The sequence below is a fragment of the Hyperolius riggenbachi genome, chromosome 5, assembly GCF_040937935.1.
Source record: "Hyperolius riggenbachi isolate aHypRig1 chromosome 5, aHypRig1.pri, whole genome shotgun sequence".
Taxonomy (NCBI): domain Eukaryota; kingdom Metazoa; phylum Chordata; class Amphibia; order Anura; family Hyperoliidae; genus Hyperolius; species Hyperolius riggenbachi.
This window is the reverse complement of record NC_090650.1, coordinates 257,412,457-257,429,947: the sequence shown is the minus strand read 5'-3', so window position 1 is coordinate 257,429,947 and position 17,491 is coordinate 257,412,457. Positions and strand designations below refer to the sequence as shown.

The 17,491-nt window shown below is 46.3% G+C and overlaps 1 protein-coding gene across 5 annotated transcripts in view; it reads right to left on the bottom strand.

Annotated features, from left to right (window-relative positions):
* PRP4K (pre-mRNA processing factor kinase PRP4K) overlaps positions 1–17,491 on the bottom strand; it is a 116,903-nt gene that overhangs the window by 78,957 nt on the left and 20,455 nt on the right. For all 5 annotated transcript variants that reach the window (XM_068236829.1, XM_068236828.1, XM_068236830.1 and 2 more), the window contains exon 2: positions 12,528–13,691. In XM_068236829.1, the coding sequence (XP_068092930.1) occupies positions 12,528–13,691 (1,164 nt within the window). The remainder of the gene's footprint in view (positions 1–12,527; positions 13,692–17,491) is intronic.

The following is a 17,491-nucleotide window of genomic DNA, read 5'->3' as shown; positions in this document are numbered from 1 at the left end:
AGTGCATACATTTGCATAAATCAGCATCAGTGCAGAATTATTTCCATCTCATTGACCATCTCTATTAGTGACACAGCTACACATCAGGCTTTATTCTTACAGCATAGATGTTATTTAGTATATATAAGAGATTCCTGTGTACACATCATATATACAGTCACAATCAGATATGTATATCTGACCTTAAAAATACGGGGACTGCTTTATTGAAGCAGCACAAGTAACTAATTTTGATTGGTTTATTTCATTTTTGTGGACTAAGCACAGCTATTACTGTATATATATATATATATATATATATATATATATATATATATATATATATATATATATATATATATATATATATATACATACATACATACACATTATTTTTAATGACTTATCTGAGAAATAGAACATTTTATCATATTTTCTATTTTAATTACAGTTACAAATTCATTAGGAGTCGGAGTCGGTGCATTTTTTCCCGACTCCAGGCACCCAAAATTGCCAGACTCCACGACTCCGACTCCACGACTCCGACTCCACAGTCCTGATATATTGTACTAGGGATATAATTTTAACGTTGCAATAACCGGGACAAATCGCCAAATAAAGTGTGTGGATTTTAATTATGGTAGCATGAATTATTTTAAAACTATAATGGCTGAAAACTGAAAAACAATGAATTTTTTCAATTTGTTTCTTATTATTCCCATCATAATGCATTTAGAATAAAATAATTCTTAGCATCATGTACCACCCAAAGAAAGCCTAATTGGTGGCGGAAAAAAACAAGGTACAGATCATTTTGTTGTGATAAAGTTATTGGGGAATGAATAGGAGGAGCGCTGACGGTAGTGATGGGTCGTTCGCGAACGAGCCGGCTCTTTCCTGTGAACGACAAGAGCCGGCTCTCAGTTTTAAAAGAGCCGATGCCTCAGCCGCCCCACACAGCTCTGATTTGCTGTGTAATAAAGGGCGCTGAGGCATGCTGGGAGATGTAGTCCTCCTCTTGCAGCTTGTAGGAGTGTATGGGGCGGAGCAGAGCAGTAGCAGGAGGGATTGCCCCAGTCAGAGAAGCAGTCTGGAGTGGTCATGGAGACGGGGGCGGGGCTTTTACGCCAATTCTGAGTGGTGTCTAGTGATATTTAACGAAAAGCCAATTGAGAGCCATAAGAGTCGGCTCTTTAATGGGAGCCGATTCAGAAGAGCCGATTCTCTGAGAAGAGCCGGAATTCCCATCGATAGCTGACGGGTGAAAATTCCTCTCGTCCATAAGGTGAAAAATACCCGCGGGCTGAAATGGTTAAAGGATACCCGAAGTGACATGTGACATGATGAGATAGACGTGTATGTACAGTGCCTAGCACACAACTAACTATGCTGTGTTCCTCTTTCGTTCTCTGCCTGTAAGAGTTAAATATCAGGTATGTAAGTGGCTGATTCAGTCCTGACTCAGACAGGAAGTGACTACAGTGTGCCCCTCACTGATAAGAAATTCCAACTATAAAACACTTTCCTAGCAGAAAATGGCTTCTGAGAGCAAGAAAGAGATAAAAAGGGTAATTTCTTATCAGTGAGGGTCACACTGTAGTCACTTCCTGTCTGAGTCAGGACTGAATCAGCCACTTACATACCTGATATTTAACTCTTACAGGCAGAGAAAGAAGAAAAAGAAACACAGCATAGTTATTTGTGTGCTAAGCACTGTACATACCAAGCTGTGGAGTCGGAGCAATTTTGGGTGCCTGGAGTCAGAGTCAGGAAAAAATGCACCGACTCCGACTCCTAATGAATTTAAACTGTAATTAAAATAGAAAATATGATAAAATGTTCTATTTCTGAGATAATAGTCATCATAAATAATTTATACATACAGTAATAGCTGTGCTTCGTCCACAAAAATGAAATAAACCAATCAAAATTAGTTACTTGTGCTGCTTCAAAAAAGCAGTCCCCGTATTTTTTAAGTCAGATATACACATCTGATTGTGACTGTATATATATGATGTATACACAGGAATCTCATATATACCGTATTTTTCGGACTATAAGACGCACTTTTTCTCCCCCAAAAGTGGGGGAAAAAAAGTCACTGCGTCTTATGGTCCGAATACATGAAGTCCCTGACTTACAAACACCCGCCGATACGAACCGCCGCTGCGCCGCAATGTCGGGGACTCCCTGTGAAGTCCACTCTTTGTCCTCCTGTGTCCTCTTCTTGTCCCCGCCCCCCCGCAGGGTAATTAGCGGCCCCCGCTGTGTAGTTAACGTCAGCAGTGTATAACCCGATAATCCCAGCATCAGTGCCATGACATTGCTGCCCGCCCCCCTGCAGTGTATTTAGCGGTATCAATATAATCCAATTAGGCGCCCGCTTTGTAGTTAGTGGCAGCCATGTATTACCTGATGGTCCGGCAGTGTATTCGCCGCATTAGCATATTCCATTGTCTCCCTCTGGCGCTGTGTAATTAGCAGCCATCCGAACCTAGAAGTCCGCGCTGCTCAGAGACTTTTCCTATGAGTCATTCTTCCCTCTAGTGCCAGCCGCCTGTAATGACGCAACATGGAAAGCCGGCACTAGAGGGAAGAATGACGCATAGGAACATGCAGAGGACACGGGGGGGGGGGGACTTCAGAGGACACCGGGGGGGGCCTTCAGAGGACACCGGGGGGGGGGAACATGCAGAGGACACGGGGGGGGGGAACATGCAGAGGTCACGGGAGGGGGGGCAGGGGACATGCAGAGGACACGGGAGGGGGGGCAGGGGACATGCAGAGGACACGGGGGGGGGGGGGGGGGGGGGAGACATGCAGAGGACACGGGGGGGGGGGGGGGGGGGGAGACATGCAGAGGACACGGGGGGGGGTTGGGGTAAACATGCAGAGGACACGGGGGGGGGGGGCATGCAGAGGACACGGGGGGGCATGCAGAGGACACGGGAGGGGGGGGGGACATGCAGAGGACACGGGAGGGGGGGAAAACATGCAGAGGACACGGGAGGGGGGGAAAACATGCAGAGGACACGGGAGGGGGGGGGGGGGACATGCAGAGGACACGGGAGGGGGGGGGGACATGCAGAGGACACGGGAGGGGGGGGGGAACATGCAGAGGACACGGGAGGGGGGGGGAACATGCAGAGGACACGGGAGGGGGGGAAACATGCAGAGGACACGGGAGGGGGGGAAACATGCAAAGGACACGGGAGGGGGGGAAACATGCAAAGGACACGGGAGGGGGGGGAAACATGCAGAGGACACGGGAGGGGGGGGGGGGGCATGCAGAGGACACGGGGGGGCATGCAGAGGACACGGGAGGGGGGGGGGACATGCAGAGGACACGGGAGGGGGGGTAAACATGCAGAGGACACGGGGGGGGGGGGACATGCAGAGGACACGGGAGGGGGGGGGGCATGCAGAGGACACGGGGGGGCATGCAGAGGACACGGGAGGGGGGGGGGACATGCAGAGGACACGGGAGGGGGGGAAAACATGCAGAGGACACGGGAGGGGGGGAAAACATGCAGAGGACACGGGAGGGGGGGGGGGGACATGCAGAGGACACGGGAGGGGGGGGGGGACATGCAGAGGACACGGGAGGGGGGGGGGAACATGCAGAGGACACGGGAGGGGGGGGGAACATGCAGAGGACACGGGAGGGGGGGAAACATGCAGAGGACACGGGAGGGGGGGAAACATGCAAAGGACACGGGAGGGGGGGGGAAACATGCAGAGGACACGGGAGGGGGGGGAAACATGCAGAGGACACGGGAGGGGGGGGAAACATGCAGAGGACACGGGAGGGGGGGGGGGCATGCAGAGGACACGGGGGGGCATGCAGAGGACACGGGAGGGGGGGGGACATGCAGAGGACACGGGAGGGGGGGTAAACATGCAGAGGACACGGGGGGGGGGGGGGACATGCAGAGGACACGGGAGGGGGGGGGGGGACATGCAGAGGACACGGGAGGGGGGGAAAACATGCAGAGGACACGGGAGGGGGGGAAAACATGCAGAGGACACGGGAGGGGGGGGGGACATGCAGAGGACACGGGAGGGGGGGGGGGGGACATGCAGAGGACACGGGGAGGGGGGGGGGAACATGCAGAGGACATGGGAGGGGGGGGGAACATGCAGAGGACACGGGAGGGGGGGAAACATGCAGAGGACACGGGAGGGGGGGAAACATGCAAAGGACACGGGAGGGGGGGGAAACATGCAGAGGACACGGGAGGGGGGGAAACATGCAGAGGACACGGGGGGGGGGGGGGGAACATGCAGAGGACACGGGGGGGGGGGGAACATGCAGAGGACACGGGGGGGGGGGGGGGGAACGTGCAGAAAACACGGGGGGGGGGGGGGGAACATGCAGAGGACACGGGGGGGGGGGGGGAGAACATGCAGAGGACACGGGGGGGGGGGGGGACACATGCAGAGGACATGGGGGGGGGACACATGCAGAGGACATGGGGGGGGGACACATGCAGAGGACATGGGGGGGGGACACATGCAGAGGACATGGGGGGGGGACACATGCAGAGGACATGGGGGGGGGACATGCTGATGACACAGGGGGGACAAGCTGGGGACACAGGGGGGACAAGTTGAGGACACAGGGGGGACAAGTTGAGGACACAGGGGGGACAAGTTGAGGACACAGGGGGGACAAGTTGAGGACACAGGGGGGACAAGTTGAGGACACAGGGGGGACAAGTTGAGGACACAGGGGGGACAAGTTGAGGACACAGGGGGGACAAGCTGAGGACACAGGGGGGACAAGCTGAGGACACAGGGGGGACAAGCTGAGGACACAGGGGGGACAAGCTGAGGACACAGGGGGACAAGCTGAGGACACAGAGGGGACAAGCTGAGGACACAGGGGGGACAAGCTGAGGACACAGGGGGGACAAGCTGAGGACACAGGGGGGACAAGCTGAGGACACAGGGGGGACAAGCTGACACAGGGGGAACAAGCTGAGGACAGGGGGAACAAGCTGAGGACACAGGGGGAACAAGCTGAGGACACAGGGGGAACAAGCTGAGGACACAAGGGGGACAAGCTGAGGACACAAGGGGGATAGGAAGAGGACAAAGAGGTACAAGGGGGGGGCACAAGAAGGCCATATTAATTGGGGTGAGAACATCCACAAGATGCTCCTGGACCATAGATGCACCAGGTTAAAAATATTTTTTCCCCTGGTTTTTGCCCTCTAAATCTAGGTGCGTCTTATGGTCCGGAGCGTCCTATAGTCCGAAAAATACGGTACTAAATAACATCTATGCTGTAAGTATAAAGCCTGATGTGTAGCTGTGTCACTAATAGAGATGGTCAATGAGATGGAAATAATTCTGTGTTGATGCTGATTTATGCAAATATGTGCACTCTTTTTGCTCATGAAATCAAATAATTTGATATGTTGAAATTTGGTTTGGTGACTACAAATTAAATGGTACCTGAGAAGGATGAAAAGAAAAGTTTTATACATACCTGGGGCTTCTTCCAGCCCCCTTCAGGCTAATCAGTCCCTTGCTTGTCCACCTCCACCACCTGGATCTTCTGCTATAAGTCCTGGTAATTCAGCCAGTCAGCGCAGTCCGGCCGCATGCCGCTTCCACGGCTAGGAGCGTTCTGCACCTGCGCAATAGTGCTGCGCAGGTGTAGTACGCTCCCGGCGGCTGAGTGTGTGCATGTGCACTACGCCAGACTGGCTCAAGTACCTGGACTCATAGCAGAAGATCCAGGTGGTGGAGGAGGACAACGAGGGACTGATTAGCCTGAAGGGGGCTGGAGGAAGCCCCAGGTATGTATAAAACTTTAATTTCATCTGTCTCAGGTTTACTTTGTTACACAGTAGTACTATACTCTACATATGCACTCCTCACAGAGCTGCAGGGAATCCACTGAGAATGTTGTGCACATTGAACACAGAGGTGTTGTCTATCACCCATAAACCTGGTTCATATTGTGCATGAAGAATGTGTAATAGAGGAAGAATCTCCTTATTCCCCTGCAGTGTACCTGCACATCACTCTTCCATGTACCCACAGTCACATTGCCTAGGGCCTGATAGATGTTATTTGTTCCGGTCTGTACCTTTTACAAGTACTCTTACCAAGGACTAGTTTTAGTCTATGACTAAAGGGAATAAATATGGCAGTCTCCATATCCTTCTCACTTCAGTTGTCTTTTAAAATTCCTAAGCGTTGGCAGTTAAGAGACGAATTTCATGTTACATACTAATATGCAAATTAGAGGAGTCAAGGAGTCGGTGGAATCCTAAACTGAGGAGTCGGAGGATTTTTCTACCAACTCCACAGCCCTGGTACATACCCATGTCTATCTCATGTCACATGTCCCTTCGGATATCCTTTAATTGGTCCTAAATTTCTACATTAAAGGATACCCGAAGAGACGTGACATGATGAGATAGACATGTGTATGTACAGTGCCAAGCACACTAATAACTATGCTGTGTTCCTTTTTTTCTTTATCTGTCTGAAAGAGTTAAATATCAGGTATGTAAGTGGCTGATTCAGTCCTGACTCAGACAGGAAGTGACTACAGTGTGATCCTCATAAGAAATTCCAACTATAAAACACTTTCCTAGCAGAAAATGGCTTCTGAGAGCAAGAAAGAGATAAAAAGGGGGAATTTCTTATCAGTGAGGGTCACACTGTAGTCCCTTCCTGTCTGAGTCAGGACTGAGTCAGCCACTTACATACCTGATATTTAACTCTTTCAGGCACAGAAAGAAAAAAAAGGAACACAGCATAGTTATTTGTGTGCTAGGCACTGTACAGACACAGGTCTATCTCATAATGTCACTTCGGATATCCTTTAAAGCGGTATCGTCACCATAAAAATCTAATTTCAACAGCAACTGGTCTGAGTGTATTAAGTGATAAAGATGCTAAGCCTGCATTCAAAACTTTTTCTGCTGTTATGATTTGGAGTTATCACATACTTAAAGGGATACTGTAGGGGGGTCGGGGGAAAATGAGCTGAACTTACCCGGGGCTTCTAATGGTCCCCCGCAGACATCCTGTGTTGGCGCAGCCACTCACCGATGCTCTGGCCCCGCCTCCAGTTCACTTCTGGAATGTCTGACTTTAAAGTCAGAAAACCACTCCGCCTGCGTTGCCGTGTCCTCGCTCCCGCTGATGTCATCAAGAGCGCACAGCGCAGGCCCAGTATGGTCTGTGCCTGCGCAGTACGCTCCTAGTGACATCAGGGGAAGCGAGGACACGGCAACGCAGGCGCAGTGGTTTTCTGACTTTAAAGTCAGAAATTCCAGAAGTGAACTGGAGGCGGGGCCGGAGCATCGGTGAGTGGCTGCGCCAACACAGGATGTCTGCGGGGGACCATTAGAAGCCCCGGGTAAGTTCAGCTCATTTTCCCCCGACCCCCCTACAGTATCCCTTTAAGGAACACTGGCCCTTTAGTAGTCGTGTCAAAGAATTGCATGCTGGGGTTTTTTTATCTATAATATATTCCTCCTCTTCCCTTTATTTCCCTGTCTGCTGCTTATCTGAAACCTAATCCCCTACTCGCTTGTGTTTACAAGCAAGGCTGAGGCGACTCAGCGATTGGAGGAGACAAGAAAAAAAGTAAAGGGCAGAAATGACATCACGAGTTAGCCTTAACTGTGGGCAAAAGACATGGCCCCCACCAGGAACAGAATTCTTGTCATTTACTATATAACATTCACTGAAATCAAAACATGGACAGTATAATACATTTGTTATGTAAGTAGATCAAGTATTTATCTACTTATATATGTGTGTTTTTCTCTGGCATAGTATGGCTGATCCTACTGCTTTAAGGGCTCTTTCACATGCAAACAGCAGTACACTTAACTGCTAGTCAACTGCTCCAGGTTATTTGCTAGGCGCTTGCAGCCGACTGCAAGTGTCCAGCACTGACGGTGGTCTCATGCATGCACAGATGAGCAGTTGCCAGCTGTCACCGGATGAGACTTTTTTTTATTGGACAATAACTGCAACACATGTCAACTAGAGTTGGGCGAACAGTTCGGCTGTGTTAGCCGAACTGCAGCCGAACTGTTCGGCTGCCCAAGCTGTCATTTATCTGTGGCTCTTACTACTTCCGGGTCGCAATGACCCGGAGTAGTACGTCTGCGCTGGCCCGGCGGAGCGCGTCCTAGATCGCGCTCCCGTTGCCGGGCACTCTCTGCGCATGTGTGTGACGTCACTCATGACGTCACACACATGCGCAGAGAGTGCCCGGCAACGGGAGCGCGATCTAGGACGCGCTCCGCCGGGCCAGCACAGACGTACTGCTCCGGGTCATTGCGACCCGGAAGTAGTAAGAGCCACAGATAAATGACAGCTTGGGCAGCCGAACAGTTCGGCTGCAGTTCGGCTAACACAGCCGAACTGTTCGCCCAACTCTAATGTCAACCACTGACACGTGTGGTTACAGACGCTTTTGTTTAGTTGCATTATTTTGCAACCATAAGGAGTTTATTCCATGCAATGTTGCAGCTAAACCCGTTCATGTGAAAGAGGCCTAAAAGTGCTTCAATATACACTTGAAGTCTTGAAGAAGAAAAGAAAGGTTACATGCTTAGTGGTAAGTTTATGGATAGTCCAGATGCTTCCCAGGCACTCCTGCCACCCACTGATTATAGCGTTGGGACCCTTTGTACCTATTCAACTTAAGAGGCCTGCATCGGGATTGAGTACCCGTGGGTTACCTGAAATGCGGGTTGGATTCGGGTACCCGTTTTGACTCTAATCGGGTTGCATATAGCGGCCTGCGGATGAGGGTTGGGGGTAGTGAAAGCAAGCAAGCGGTAATCCTGTGTCTTTAGCTTCCAAAAATATGTGATGGCTGCTAGAACCAGAATACTTAATTACTTGTTTGTTGCTGCTAATCTTTAATACCAGCAGACTACACCTCCCCCATACTAGTATCTAAAGCCCCATCCACACGCTCCACAGCGGTCTTTTATGCAATTATCAAACAACTTTTGTTGTGAAACAAGTTGAAACAACCAAAACAAAGTTGTTTGCAATTGTTCAAACAAATGATAAGACATCAATCCAACAGTTGGATTGACTGTAAACCCCATACACACGCTCAACAACGGTCATTTATGCTTTCACAACTTTTGTTGTGAAATAAGTTGAAACACCTAAAAAATGTATTTTGCTATTGTTCAAACAGCTGATAAGACTGATAAGAAGTCAATCCACAGTTGGATTGACTTATCAGTCTTATCAGCTCTTTGAACAACAGAAAAATACTTTTTTTTTAGGTGTTTCAACTTGCTTCACAACAAAAGTTGTGAAAGCATAAAAGACCACTGTTGAGCGTGTATATGGGGCTTGTCTTATCAATTGTTTGAACAATAGCAAACAACTTTTTTGGGGGCTGTTTCAACTTGTTTCACAACAAAAGTTGTTTGATAATTGTGCTGCTTAAAAGACCACTGTTGAGTGTGTGTATGGGGCTTAAGGCTAACTGGGAACATGCAAGTGCAGTGTTCTCCCCAGGCTCTTTTAGCCTGGTGCTCCACCCGGCTAGTTTTGATGGGCACCCGGCTGCCATCGGCTTACCTCCTCCTATACTATAAGCAGGGCTGCGCACAGAAGCACCGGCCCTGCATTTCTCATATTGCCCCACCCGGCTATTTTTTCATGCCACCTGGCTACTATTTCAATTCTGGGGAGAACACTGAAGTGTGTGATTGAAGATATGTTTTTTCATTGCTGAATAAAACTAATGTAGACATAATTTAGTCAAGTCACAAGTAAAAAAAAAGAAAAAAAATTACTTCTTTGGCTCTGGTTTGTGTATAAAATAGGTTTCACTTACTTTACAGCATTCCAATGAGACTACCAATGTATATTTTATAATAAAATGGAAAAAAGCGGGTCGGGTACCAGATTCACCAGAAAGTGTGTTGCGAGTCGGAACAGGTACCGGAGCTGAAAAATTAGACCCCTGCATGCCTCTAATTTGATTCACCACAAGTTGAATAGGTTTCTTCTGGCATTGAAGGAGCGCATCCATACAGGGCACATGTGGGTAAGATCAGCACATGTCCAGTAGAACAAAGCACTTGTGCACAGAGGAAAAAAAGTCATGGATGAGCAGCTGCATTGTACTGGGCAGGCACAGACCTTACTCATGCATAGCTAGTACAGATGTGCTCATTCAAGGCTGGAAGAAATCTGACTTGCGATGATTCGACTAGGTAAAGATAGTCCTTATGCTGGATTGCAGGAGTGTCCAGGAAGCCTGTGGACCATCAGACCACTAAGGTACATATGTACATTTTATGTTTTTGGACTAAAGGTGTACATTTTTAACTTAACACTAAGGCCCCATTTACACTTAATCAGCTGCTCTCAGTTATAACTGAAAGGTCAACTGATTTTCAATGTAAGGCCCCTTTTACACTTAATCAGTTGGTGTGCGTTAGTACGCCTTTTTTCCATAGCAGTGCATTGTGACAAAGATTTCAGTTAAACCGCGTTAAGTGTGAAAGGTGCCATAGGAAAACATGGGCATTACTTTGAAGATCAGTTTTCTTTCCGTTTTAACTGAGAGCAACTGATTAAGTGTAAATGGGCCCCAAGTCCCATGTTTTCCTATGGCACCTTTCACCCTTAACGCGTTTTAACTGAAATCTTTTTCACAATGCACTGGTAGGAAGAAGAAAAAAAAACACGTACCAACTGATTAAGTGTAAATGGGGCCTTAGAGCTCCACTCAATGCCATGTGTCAGTGTGGGTGAAGGCAAGTACAGGTATGTCTCACAAACATAACTAACACTCATTCCTTGATTCTAGTGCATAAAGAAATGTTTTGCAGCTAAACCGTTTATGTGAAAGAGGCCTAAAAGTGTTTTAATGTACACCTGAAGTCTGCCCAGTATATGTACAAAATTGCATTTCCAGTTTGAAGTATCATCAAAATCCAATTCATCAACTGAAATATGATCTGTATGTCAATTAAATCACTGGGTCTAAATAACACCACAAACTGAGCAGGAAGTATGAGATTAACAGGCAAAGGACCATCTCTTCCAAAAAGGAAAACCAGTAATGGCGACAGGAGTTTTATGCAGGGCTGTGGAGTCGGTCCAAAAATCCACCAACTCCTCGACTCCGACTCCTCTAATTTGCATATTACAATTTTGTTGATTAAAAGTATGTAACATGAAATTCGTCTCTTAACTGCCAACGCTTAGGAATTTTACAAGACAACTGAAGTGAGAAGGATATGTAGACTACTATATTTATTCCCTTTAGACTAAAACTAGTCCTTGGTAAGAGTACTTGTAATAGGTACAAACCGGAACAAAGAACATCTATCAGGCCCTAGGCAATGTAAGTGTGGGTACATGTAAGAATGATGTGCAGGTACTCTGCAGGGGAATGAGGAGATTGTAAACAGACAACACCTCTGTGTTCAATGTGCACAGCATTCTCAGTGGATTCCCTGCAGCTCTGTGGGGAGTGCATATGTAGAGTATAGTACTACTGTGTAACAAAGTAAACCTGAGACAGATGAAATTAAAGTTTTATACATACCTGGGGCTTCCTCCAGCCGCCTTCAGGATAATCAGTCCCTCGTTGTCCTCCTCCACCACCTGGATCTTCTGCTATGAGTCCAGGTACTTGAGCCAGTCGTGCGTAGTGCGCATGCACACACTCCGCCGCCAGGAGCATACTACACCTGTGCAGCACTATTGCGCAGGTGCAGAATGTTCCTGGCTGTGGGAGCGGCATGCGGCCGGACAGCGCTGACCGGCTGAATTACCAGGACTCATAGCAGAAGATCCGGGCGGTGGAGGACAGCGAGGGACTGATTAGCCTGAAGGGGGCTGGAGGAAACCCCAGGTATGTATAAAACTTTACTTTTCATCCGTCTCAGTTACCCTTTACTTTGTAGTCACCAAACCAAATTTTAACAACATATCAAATTATTTGATTTCATCAGCAAAGGAAGTGCATACATTTGCATAAATCAGCATCAGTGCAGAATTATTTCCATCTCATTGACCATCTCTATTAGTGACACGGCTACACATCAGGCTTTATTCTTACAGCATAGATGTTATTTAGTATATATAAGAGATTCCTGTGTACACATCATATATACAGTCACAATCAGATATGTATATCTGACCTTAAAAATACGGGGACTGCTTTATTGAAGCAGCACAAGTAACTAATTTTGATTGGTTTATTTCATTTTTGTGGACCAAGCACAGCTATTACTGTACATATACTGTATATATACATTATTTATGATGACTATTATCTGAGAAATAGAACATTTTATCATATTTTCTATTTTAATTACAGTTACAAATTCATTAGGAGTCAGAGTCGGTGCATTTTTTCCCTGACTCCGACTCCAGGCACCCAAAATTGCCTGACTCCACGACTCCGACTCCACAGCCCTGGTTTTATGAAGAAGATATATACCTTTGTTCACACTGCCAAATAGTAGTGGATGGAGATCTCCTTTACATTTAAAGTTAAAACAGTTTTGTATAATTACCTAGGAGAAGATAATCGCCTCCTCTCTGGTTCTCGTCTTTTCCTTTCAATAGATTTACTCTTGGCTCTTCTGGGGGAAGCCTGAATTCGAGAAGGAGACAGCTTAGCTTTCCTATCATAATTAAGAGGGGATCTACTATGTCTCAAAGTCCTATCCCGTTGTTTAGGAGTTGGGCTTTTTGGCTTTGGACTGCGAACTGGTCGACGACTTGGTGAACGGTTTTCTTTCCCGGAAGAAGCATCTTTTGAAGGAGACTTAAGAGGTTTCTTGTCTTTCTCCAAATCAGACCTTCTGGGTTTGCGCTCATTTGACTTTGACCTCCTCTCTTTGGATTTGCTTCTTATTAGCACAGGAGATTTAGACTTCTTACTACGATCTTTTGACCGGTTTTCATTAACTGGGGATTTTTTTCGCTCTCTTGTTTTTACTCTATCATCAGAGGGAGATTTAGACCTTACATTTTTTTCAGGCGATTGCCTTCGCAACACTGGTGACTTTTTCAACTGCTCTTGAGATTTATTCCTTTTAGATGGGCTTTTAGATTTCTTCTTTTCTTTTGATCTACTTCTCGGTGCTTTTTCCTTAAGAGATTCTGAGTTACTTTTAGGTTTTTTCTTTTCAGTTTTGTGCTTAGTCTTTTCTCTGGACTTACTTCTAGACCTCTTTTTAGAACTATTTTTTGAGTTAGGTTCGTGTTTTGCTTTTAGACTTGATTTTGTAGTTCTTTTCCCATTCCGTATTTTTTCATTAATCTCACCCTCCTCTTCAGACCCAGAATTGTACCCCTGCAATATTAAGCCCATGCCAGAATGCACTTTTCCTTCCATTAACTCATTATCAAGCTCTGCCTTAATCAAAGCCCTCTGCTTTTCTAGATCTTCCAGCAAAGCAAAGTCATCAAGTTTTGCCCTCTTTAAAGGTGAAATGCCATCTTTGTCAACATCTCCTAGCTCTTTTCGTTTGTGCTTTTTATGCTTGTGTTTATGCTTGTGTTTTTTATCTTTGTCCTCCTCAGAAGAATGTTTGTGTTTTTTGTGCTTGCTTCGATGCTTGTGTTTTTTTTTCTTATGTTTACTGTGCTTGCTCTGAGGCTGTAGCTTTTCTTCCTCAGAGACATCCCCATTTTCATCAATGCTCTTCTCTGATGTTTCACCATCTTCCATACTGTAAACAAAACCAAAGACATTTATTGGAGATGAAGCAATTACTGCTAGTTACAATTGGGTACCACGCACTAATAAGTTATAAATAAAAAAATACATTTTTATATTACTGCATAAAAATAGCACCTGGATTTCATCAACAAAAAAGGTATTGATTAATGTGGTACCGTATATACATGTGTATAAGCCGACCCCCCAACTTTTACCTAAAAACGTGGGAAAAATGACTGACTCGTGTATAAGCCGGGGGAGGCAATGCAAAGGTCTAAGACCATTGTTCCATTTGCCATACACTACACAACAAGCACCCAATCCAGCATATGTTGTGTGGTTTAGGAGGATATGTGGCCATGACTGTGCCCCTGCTCCCCTTCCAAAGCAAAATGGAAATTATAGTTGTGTACGTCTCGGCCAAAGTATCCCACTCTACTACATAGTGCTGTGTGATTAGGGCACATATGTTGCCATGACTGTGTCCCCATCCCCTCTCCAGGGCAGAGCAGTATGTAAATAAAACATGCATTTTAGCTAGAGTATCCCCCTCTACACAATGATGAATGTATAGGGCACTTATACAGCCACGGCTGTCCCGTCCCCACTCCAAAGCAGAGCAGTGTGTAAATAAAACGTGCGTGCTAACCATAGTATCCCCCTCTACACAATAATGAATTTATAGGGCACATATATAGCCATGAGGGTTTCCCCTGCCCCCCTCCAGAGCGGAGTAGTACTTTAATTACAGCTGTGTCCCCCGAGTGCCTCCCCTGCATGGTGGTTTAGCCGCACGGACAGTGGCGGCTGTGTCTCCCCCTTTCCCCGCCGGAGCGGCATGTAAATATCAGCTGTGTGCTGATCTGATTGCCGCTCTTGCTGTGTGGGCTTCCTCCACTTACTTCCTAAGTCCGTCCGTGCTGCAGGGATTCCTCTATAGCTGTTCTGATGCCGGCTCATCTCTATGACGCCATCTAGTGACGCTTCTGTCATAGATATGAGCCAGCATCAGAACAGCTATAGAGGAATCCCTGCAGCACGGACAAACTTAGGAAGTAAGTGGAGGATGCCCGCACCGCTGCTTATATCTCTGCACACAGCAAGAGCAGCAATCAGATCAGCACACTGCTGATATTTACATGGCGCTCCGCTCTGGCGGGGGAAGGGGGAGACACAACCGACACTGTCCGTGCGGCTAAACCACCATGCATATGCAGGGGAGGCACTCTGGGGACACAGCTGTAATTAACATACTACTCCGCTCTGGAGGGGGGCAGGGGAAACCCTCGTGGCTATATATGTGCCCTATAAATTCATTATTGTGTAGAGGGCGATACTAAGGAGGGGACATTGGAATGGTGCCTCGTGTATAAGCCGACCCCCCCACTTTTGGACCACTTTTTTGGTCCAAAAATTTTGGCTTATACACGAGTATATAAGGTAGTTTACATTGAACATACATGTTGATAATTAGACACATTTATAGACAAAATGACACTCAAATCGCACAAAGTACTATCCTTAGGCTACGGCGGCATCAACACTATCTACCGCAGTTTTAGTGGTAAATAAAAAGGTCCCATAAAGTAACTGTAGGCAGCACATCTAGTATTTTTCTATGGGAGCTAGAATTGCCTTTACTACTTAGTTTTGGCTATTTAACCACTTGAGGACCACAGTCTTTCTACCAGAACCTTTTTCTCCATTCAGACTACTGCAGCTTTCACGGTTTATTGCTCGGTCATACAACCTACCACCTAAATGAATTTTACCTCCTTTTCTTGTCACTAATACAGCTTTCTTTTGGTGCTATTTGATTGCTGCTGCGAGTTTTAGTTTTTATTATATTCATCAAAAAAGACATGAATTTGTCAAAAAAATAACTAACTTTCTGTGCTGCCATTTTTCAAATAAAGTAAAATTTTCTATACATTTAAGCGCAAAAGTTATTCTGCTCATATTTTCTCTCTACTCAAATCCTGGTCGCAATATAAGATCTCATGGCTTGGTAGATGTTTAGCATGCAAAATGATCATTCTCCCCAAATTATTATACCTTTTTCGTATGATCCCTATAACCTTATCTAAGAAATCCATATCTGTTCTGCAATCACGGATTAATAAATTTATTTGGGATGGTAAACCAGCTAGAATCCGTGCTCGGGTTCTTTATAAATCCCCCTTACAAGGCGGTATTGGATTACCAAGCCTATGGCACTACTATCTGGCCGCTAAACTTAGCCAAATATTAGATTGGAACATAAATTCTAACCCCCCTGCTTGGTTTCAGTTTGAATCTACCTCAATTTTCCCCTTCCACTTATCCTCTTTGGCAACAATAGTTTCAAAGAAAGATTTGAAATCCCTTTCTGGCAGGAACAGGATTGTATCGGCACTATCTAAGCTATGGATCTCAATAGCCTCCCCATACAAGCTTATGACCTTTCCCTCCACCAGGACTCCTATCTTCGGCAACCCCCATTTTGTTCCGGCTTTTAAAAGTCCGCAGTTGTTTTCCTGGTGGAGGGACAAAGGCCTCACCACGGCCAACAAATTCTGGATCAGAGATGTCCCAATCACATTTAATATGCTTCGCTTTGGACATGACGCCCCCCTGGGTGAGGCGTTCAGGTTTTGTCAAATCAAACATTTTTTCTCGTCCATCTTCCCTACACTCCCACTAAATGACCCCACAATGTTTGAATCCTTGTATTTTGATTTCTCCCGACGTAAAGGCCTTATTTCTACATTATATGCCATGCTGCTTAGACAAGATGATGAGAGTAAACTACCGTACATGAGAGCCTGGGAGAAGGACTTGGGGACCCAGTTTGATCACACTGAATGGTCTCTTATTTGGACAGCTGTTTCTGGAGTGGCTAAATCAAATATGGTCAAAGATACAGCGATTAAGCTAATGTGTCGGTGGTACTACACACCAACTAAAATTCACAAAATCTATCCCTCGGCCTCCCCACTCTGTTTTCGAGGTTGTACTGAAGAAGGAACCCTTCTACATATTTTTTGGGACTGTCCTACAGCCCAACGCTTCTGGACGTCATGGAAATCTATGGTTCAAGACGTCTTCGGCTTCCCGATCTCCCTGACTGCCCCCCAGGCTCTCTTGTACGTTCCCAACGATGACGTCCCTCGAACTTTTAGATCACTCTACAAATACATGCTGCTGGCCGCACAATGGTCGATAGCCTTCAAATGGAAATCCACTGACTTAGATCTTACTCTTGTTACCCATCGTCTAGACCTAATGATGCTGATGGACAAAGCATTTTACTATAGTATAGAGAATGTGACACAGTTTAACACCATCTGGGACCCTTGGAGAACGCATAGACATCTATAGCTCTCCCTGGACGTTGACTTGTGTGTATATTACTCGATCCCGCTTTTTTTTTCTTCTATTTTTGAGTATAATGGGCTCTCGCTGTCTGATAATGGACATATCCATCGTTTTTTCTTTTTGTTTCTGTTCTTTATGGTTTTTATATGTTTTGTTTTTATAGTATAGGTTGACGGGAGCCACATGGTGCATTACTAAATACGGACAATGACTGATCCCTAGGATCTCAGTAGGAGGTACTGGATACCCCATTTCCTAGGTTGAGCGGTCCAGCTAACTGCTCTATGCTCCCTTATACAGACTTGTTTGATGTATAGTTGATGTTTCTGAACTAGTTTGCTGTACTTCACTGCACTGTTGATTTACTGATATGCTTAATAAAGCTTTTAGGGCTCGTTTCCACTATCGCGAATCTGCATGCGTCCAACGCATGCAGATCCGCACATGTAATGC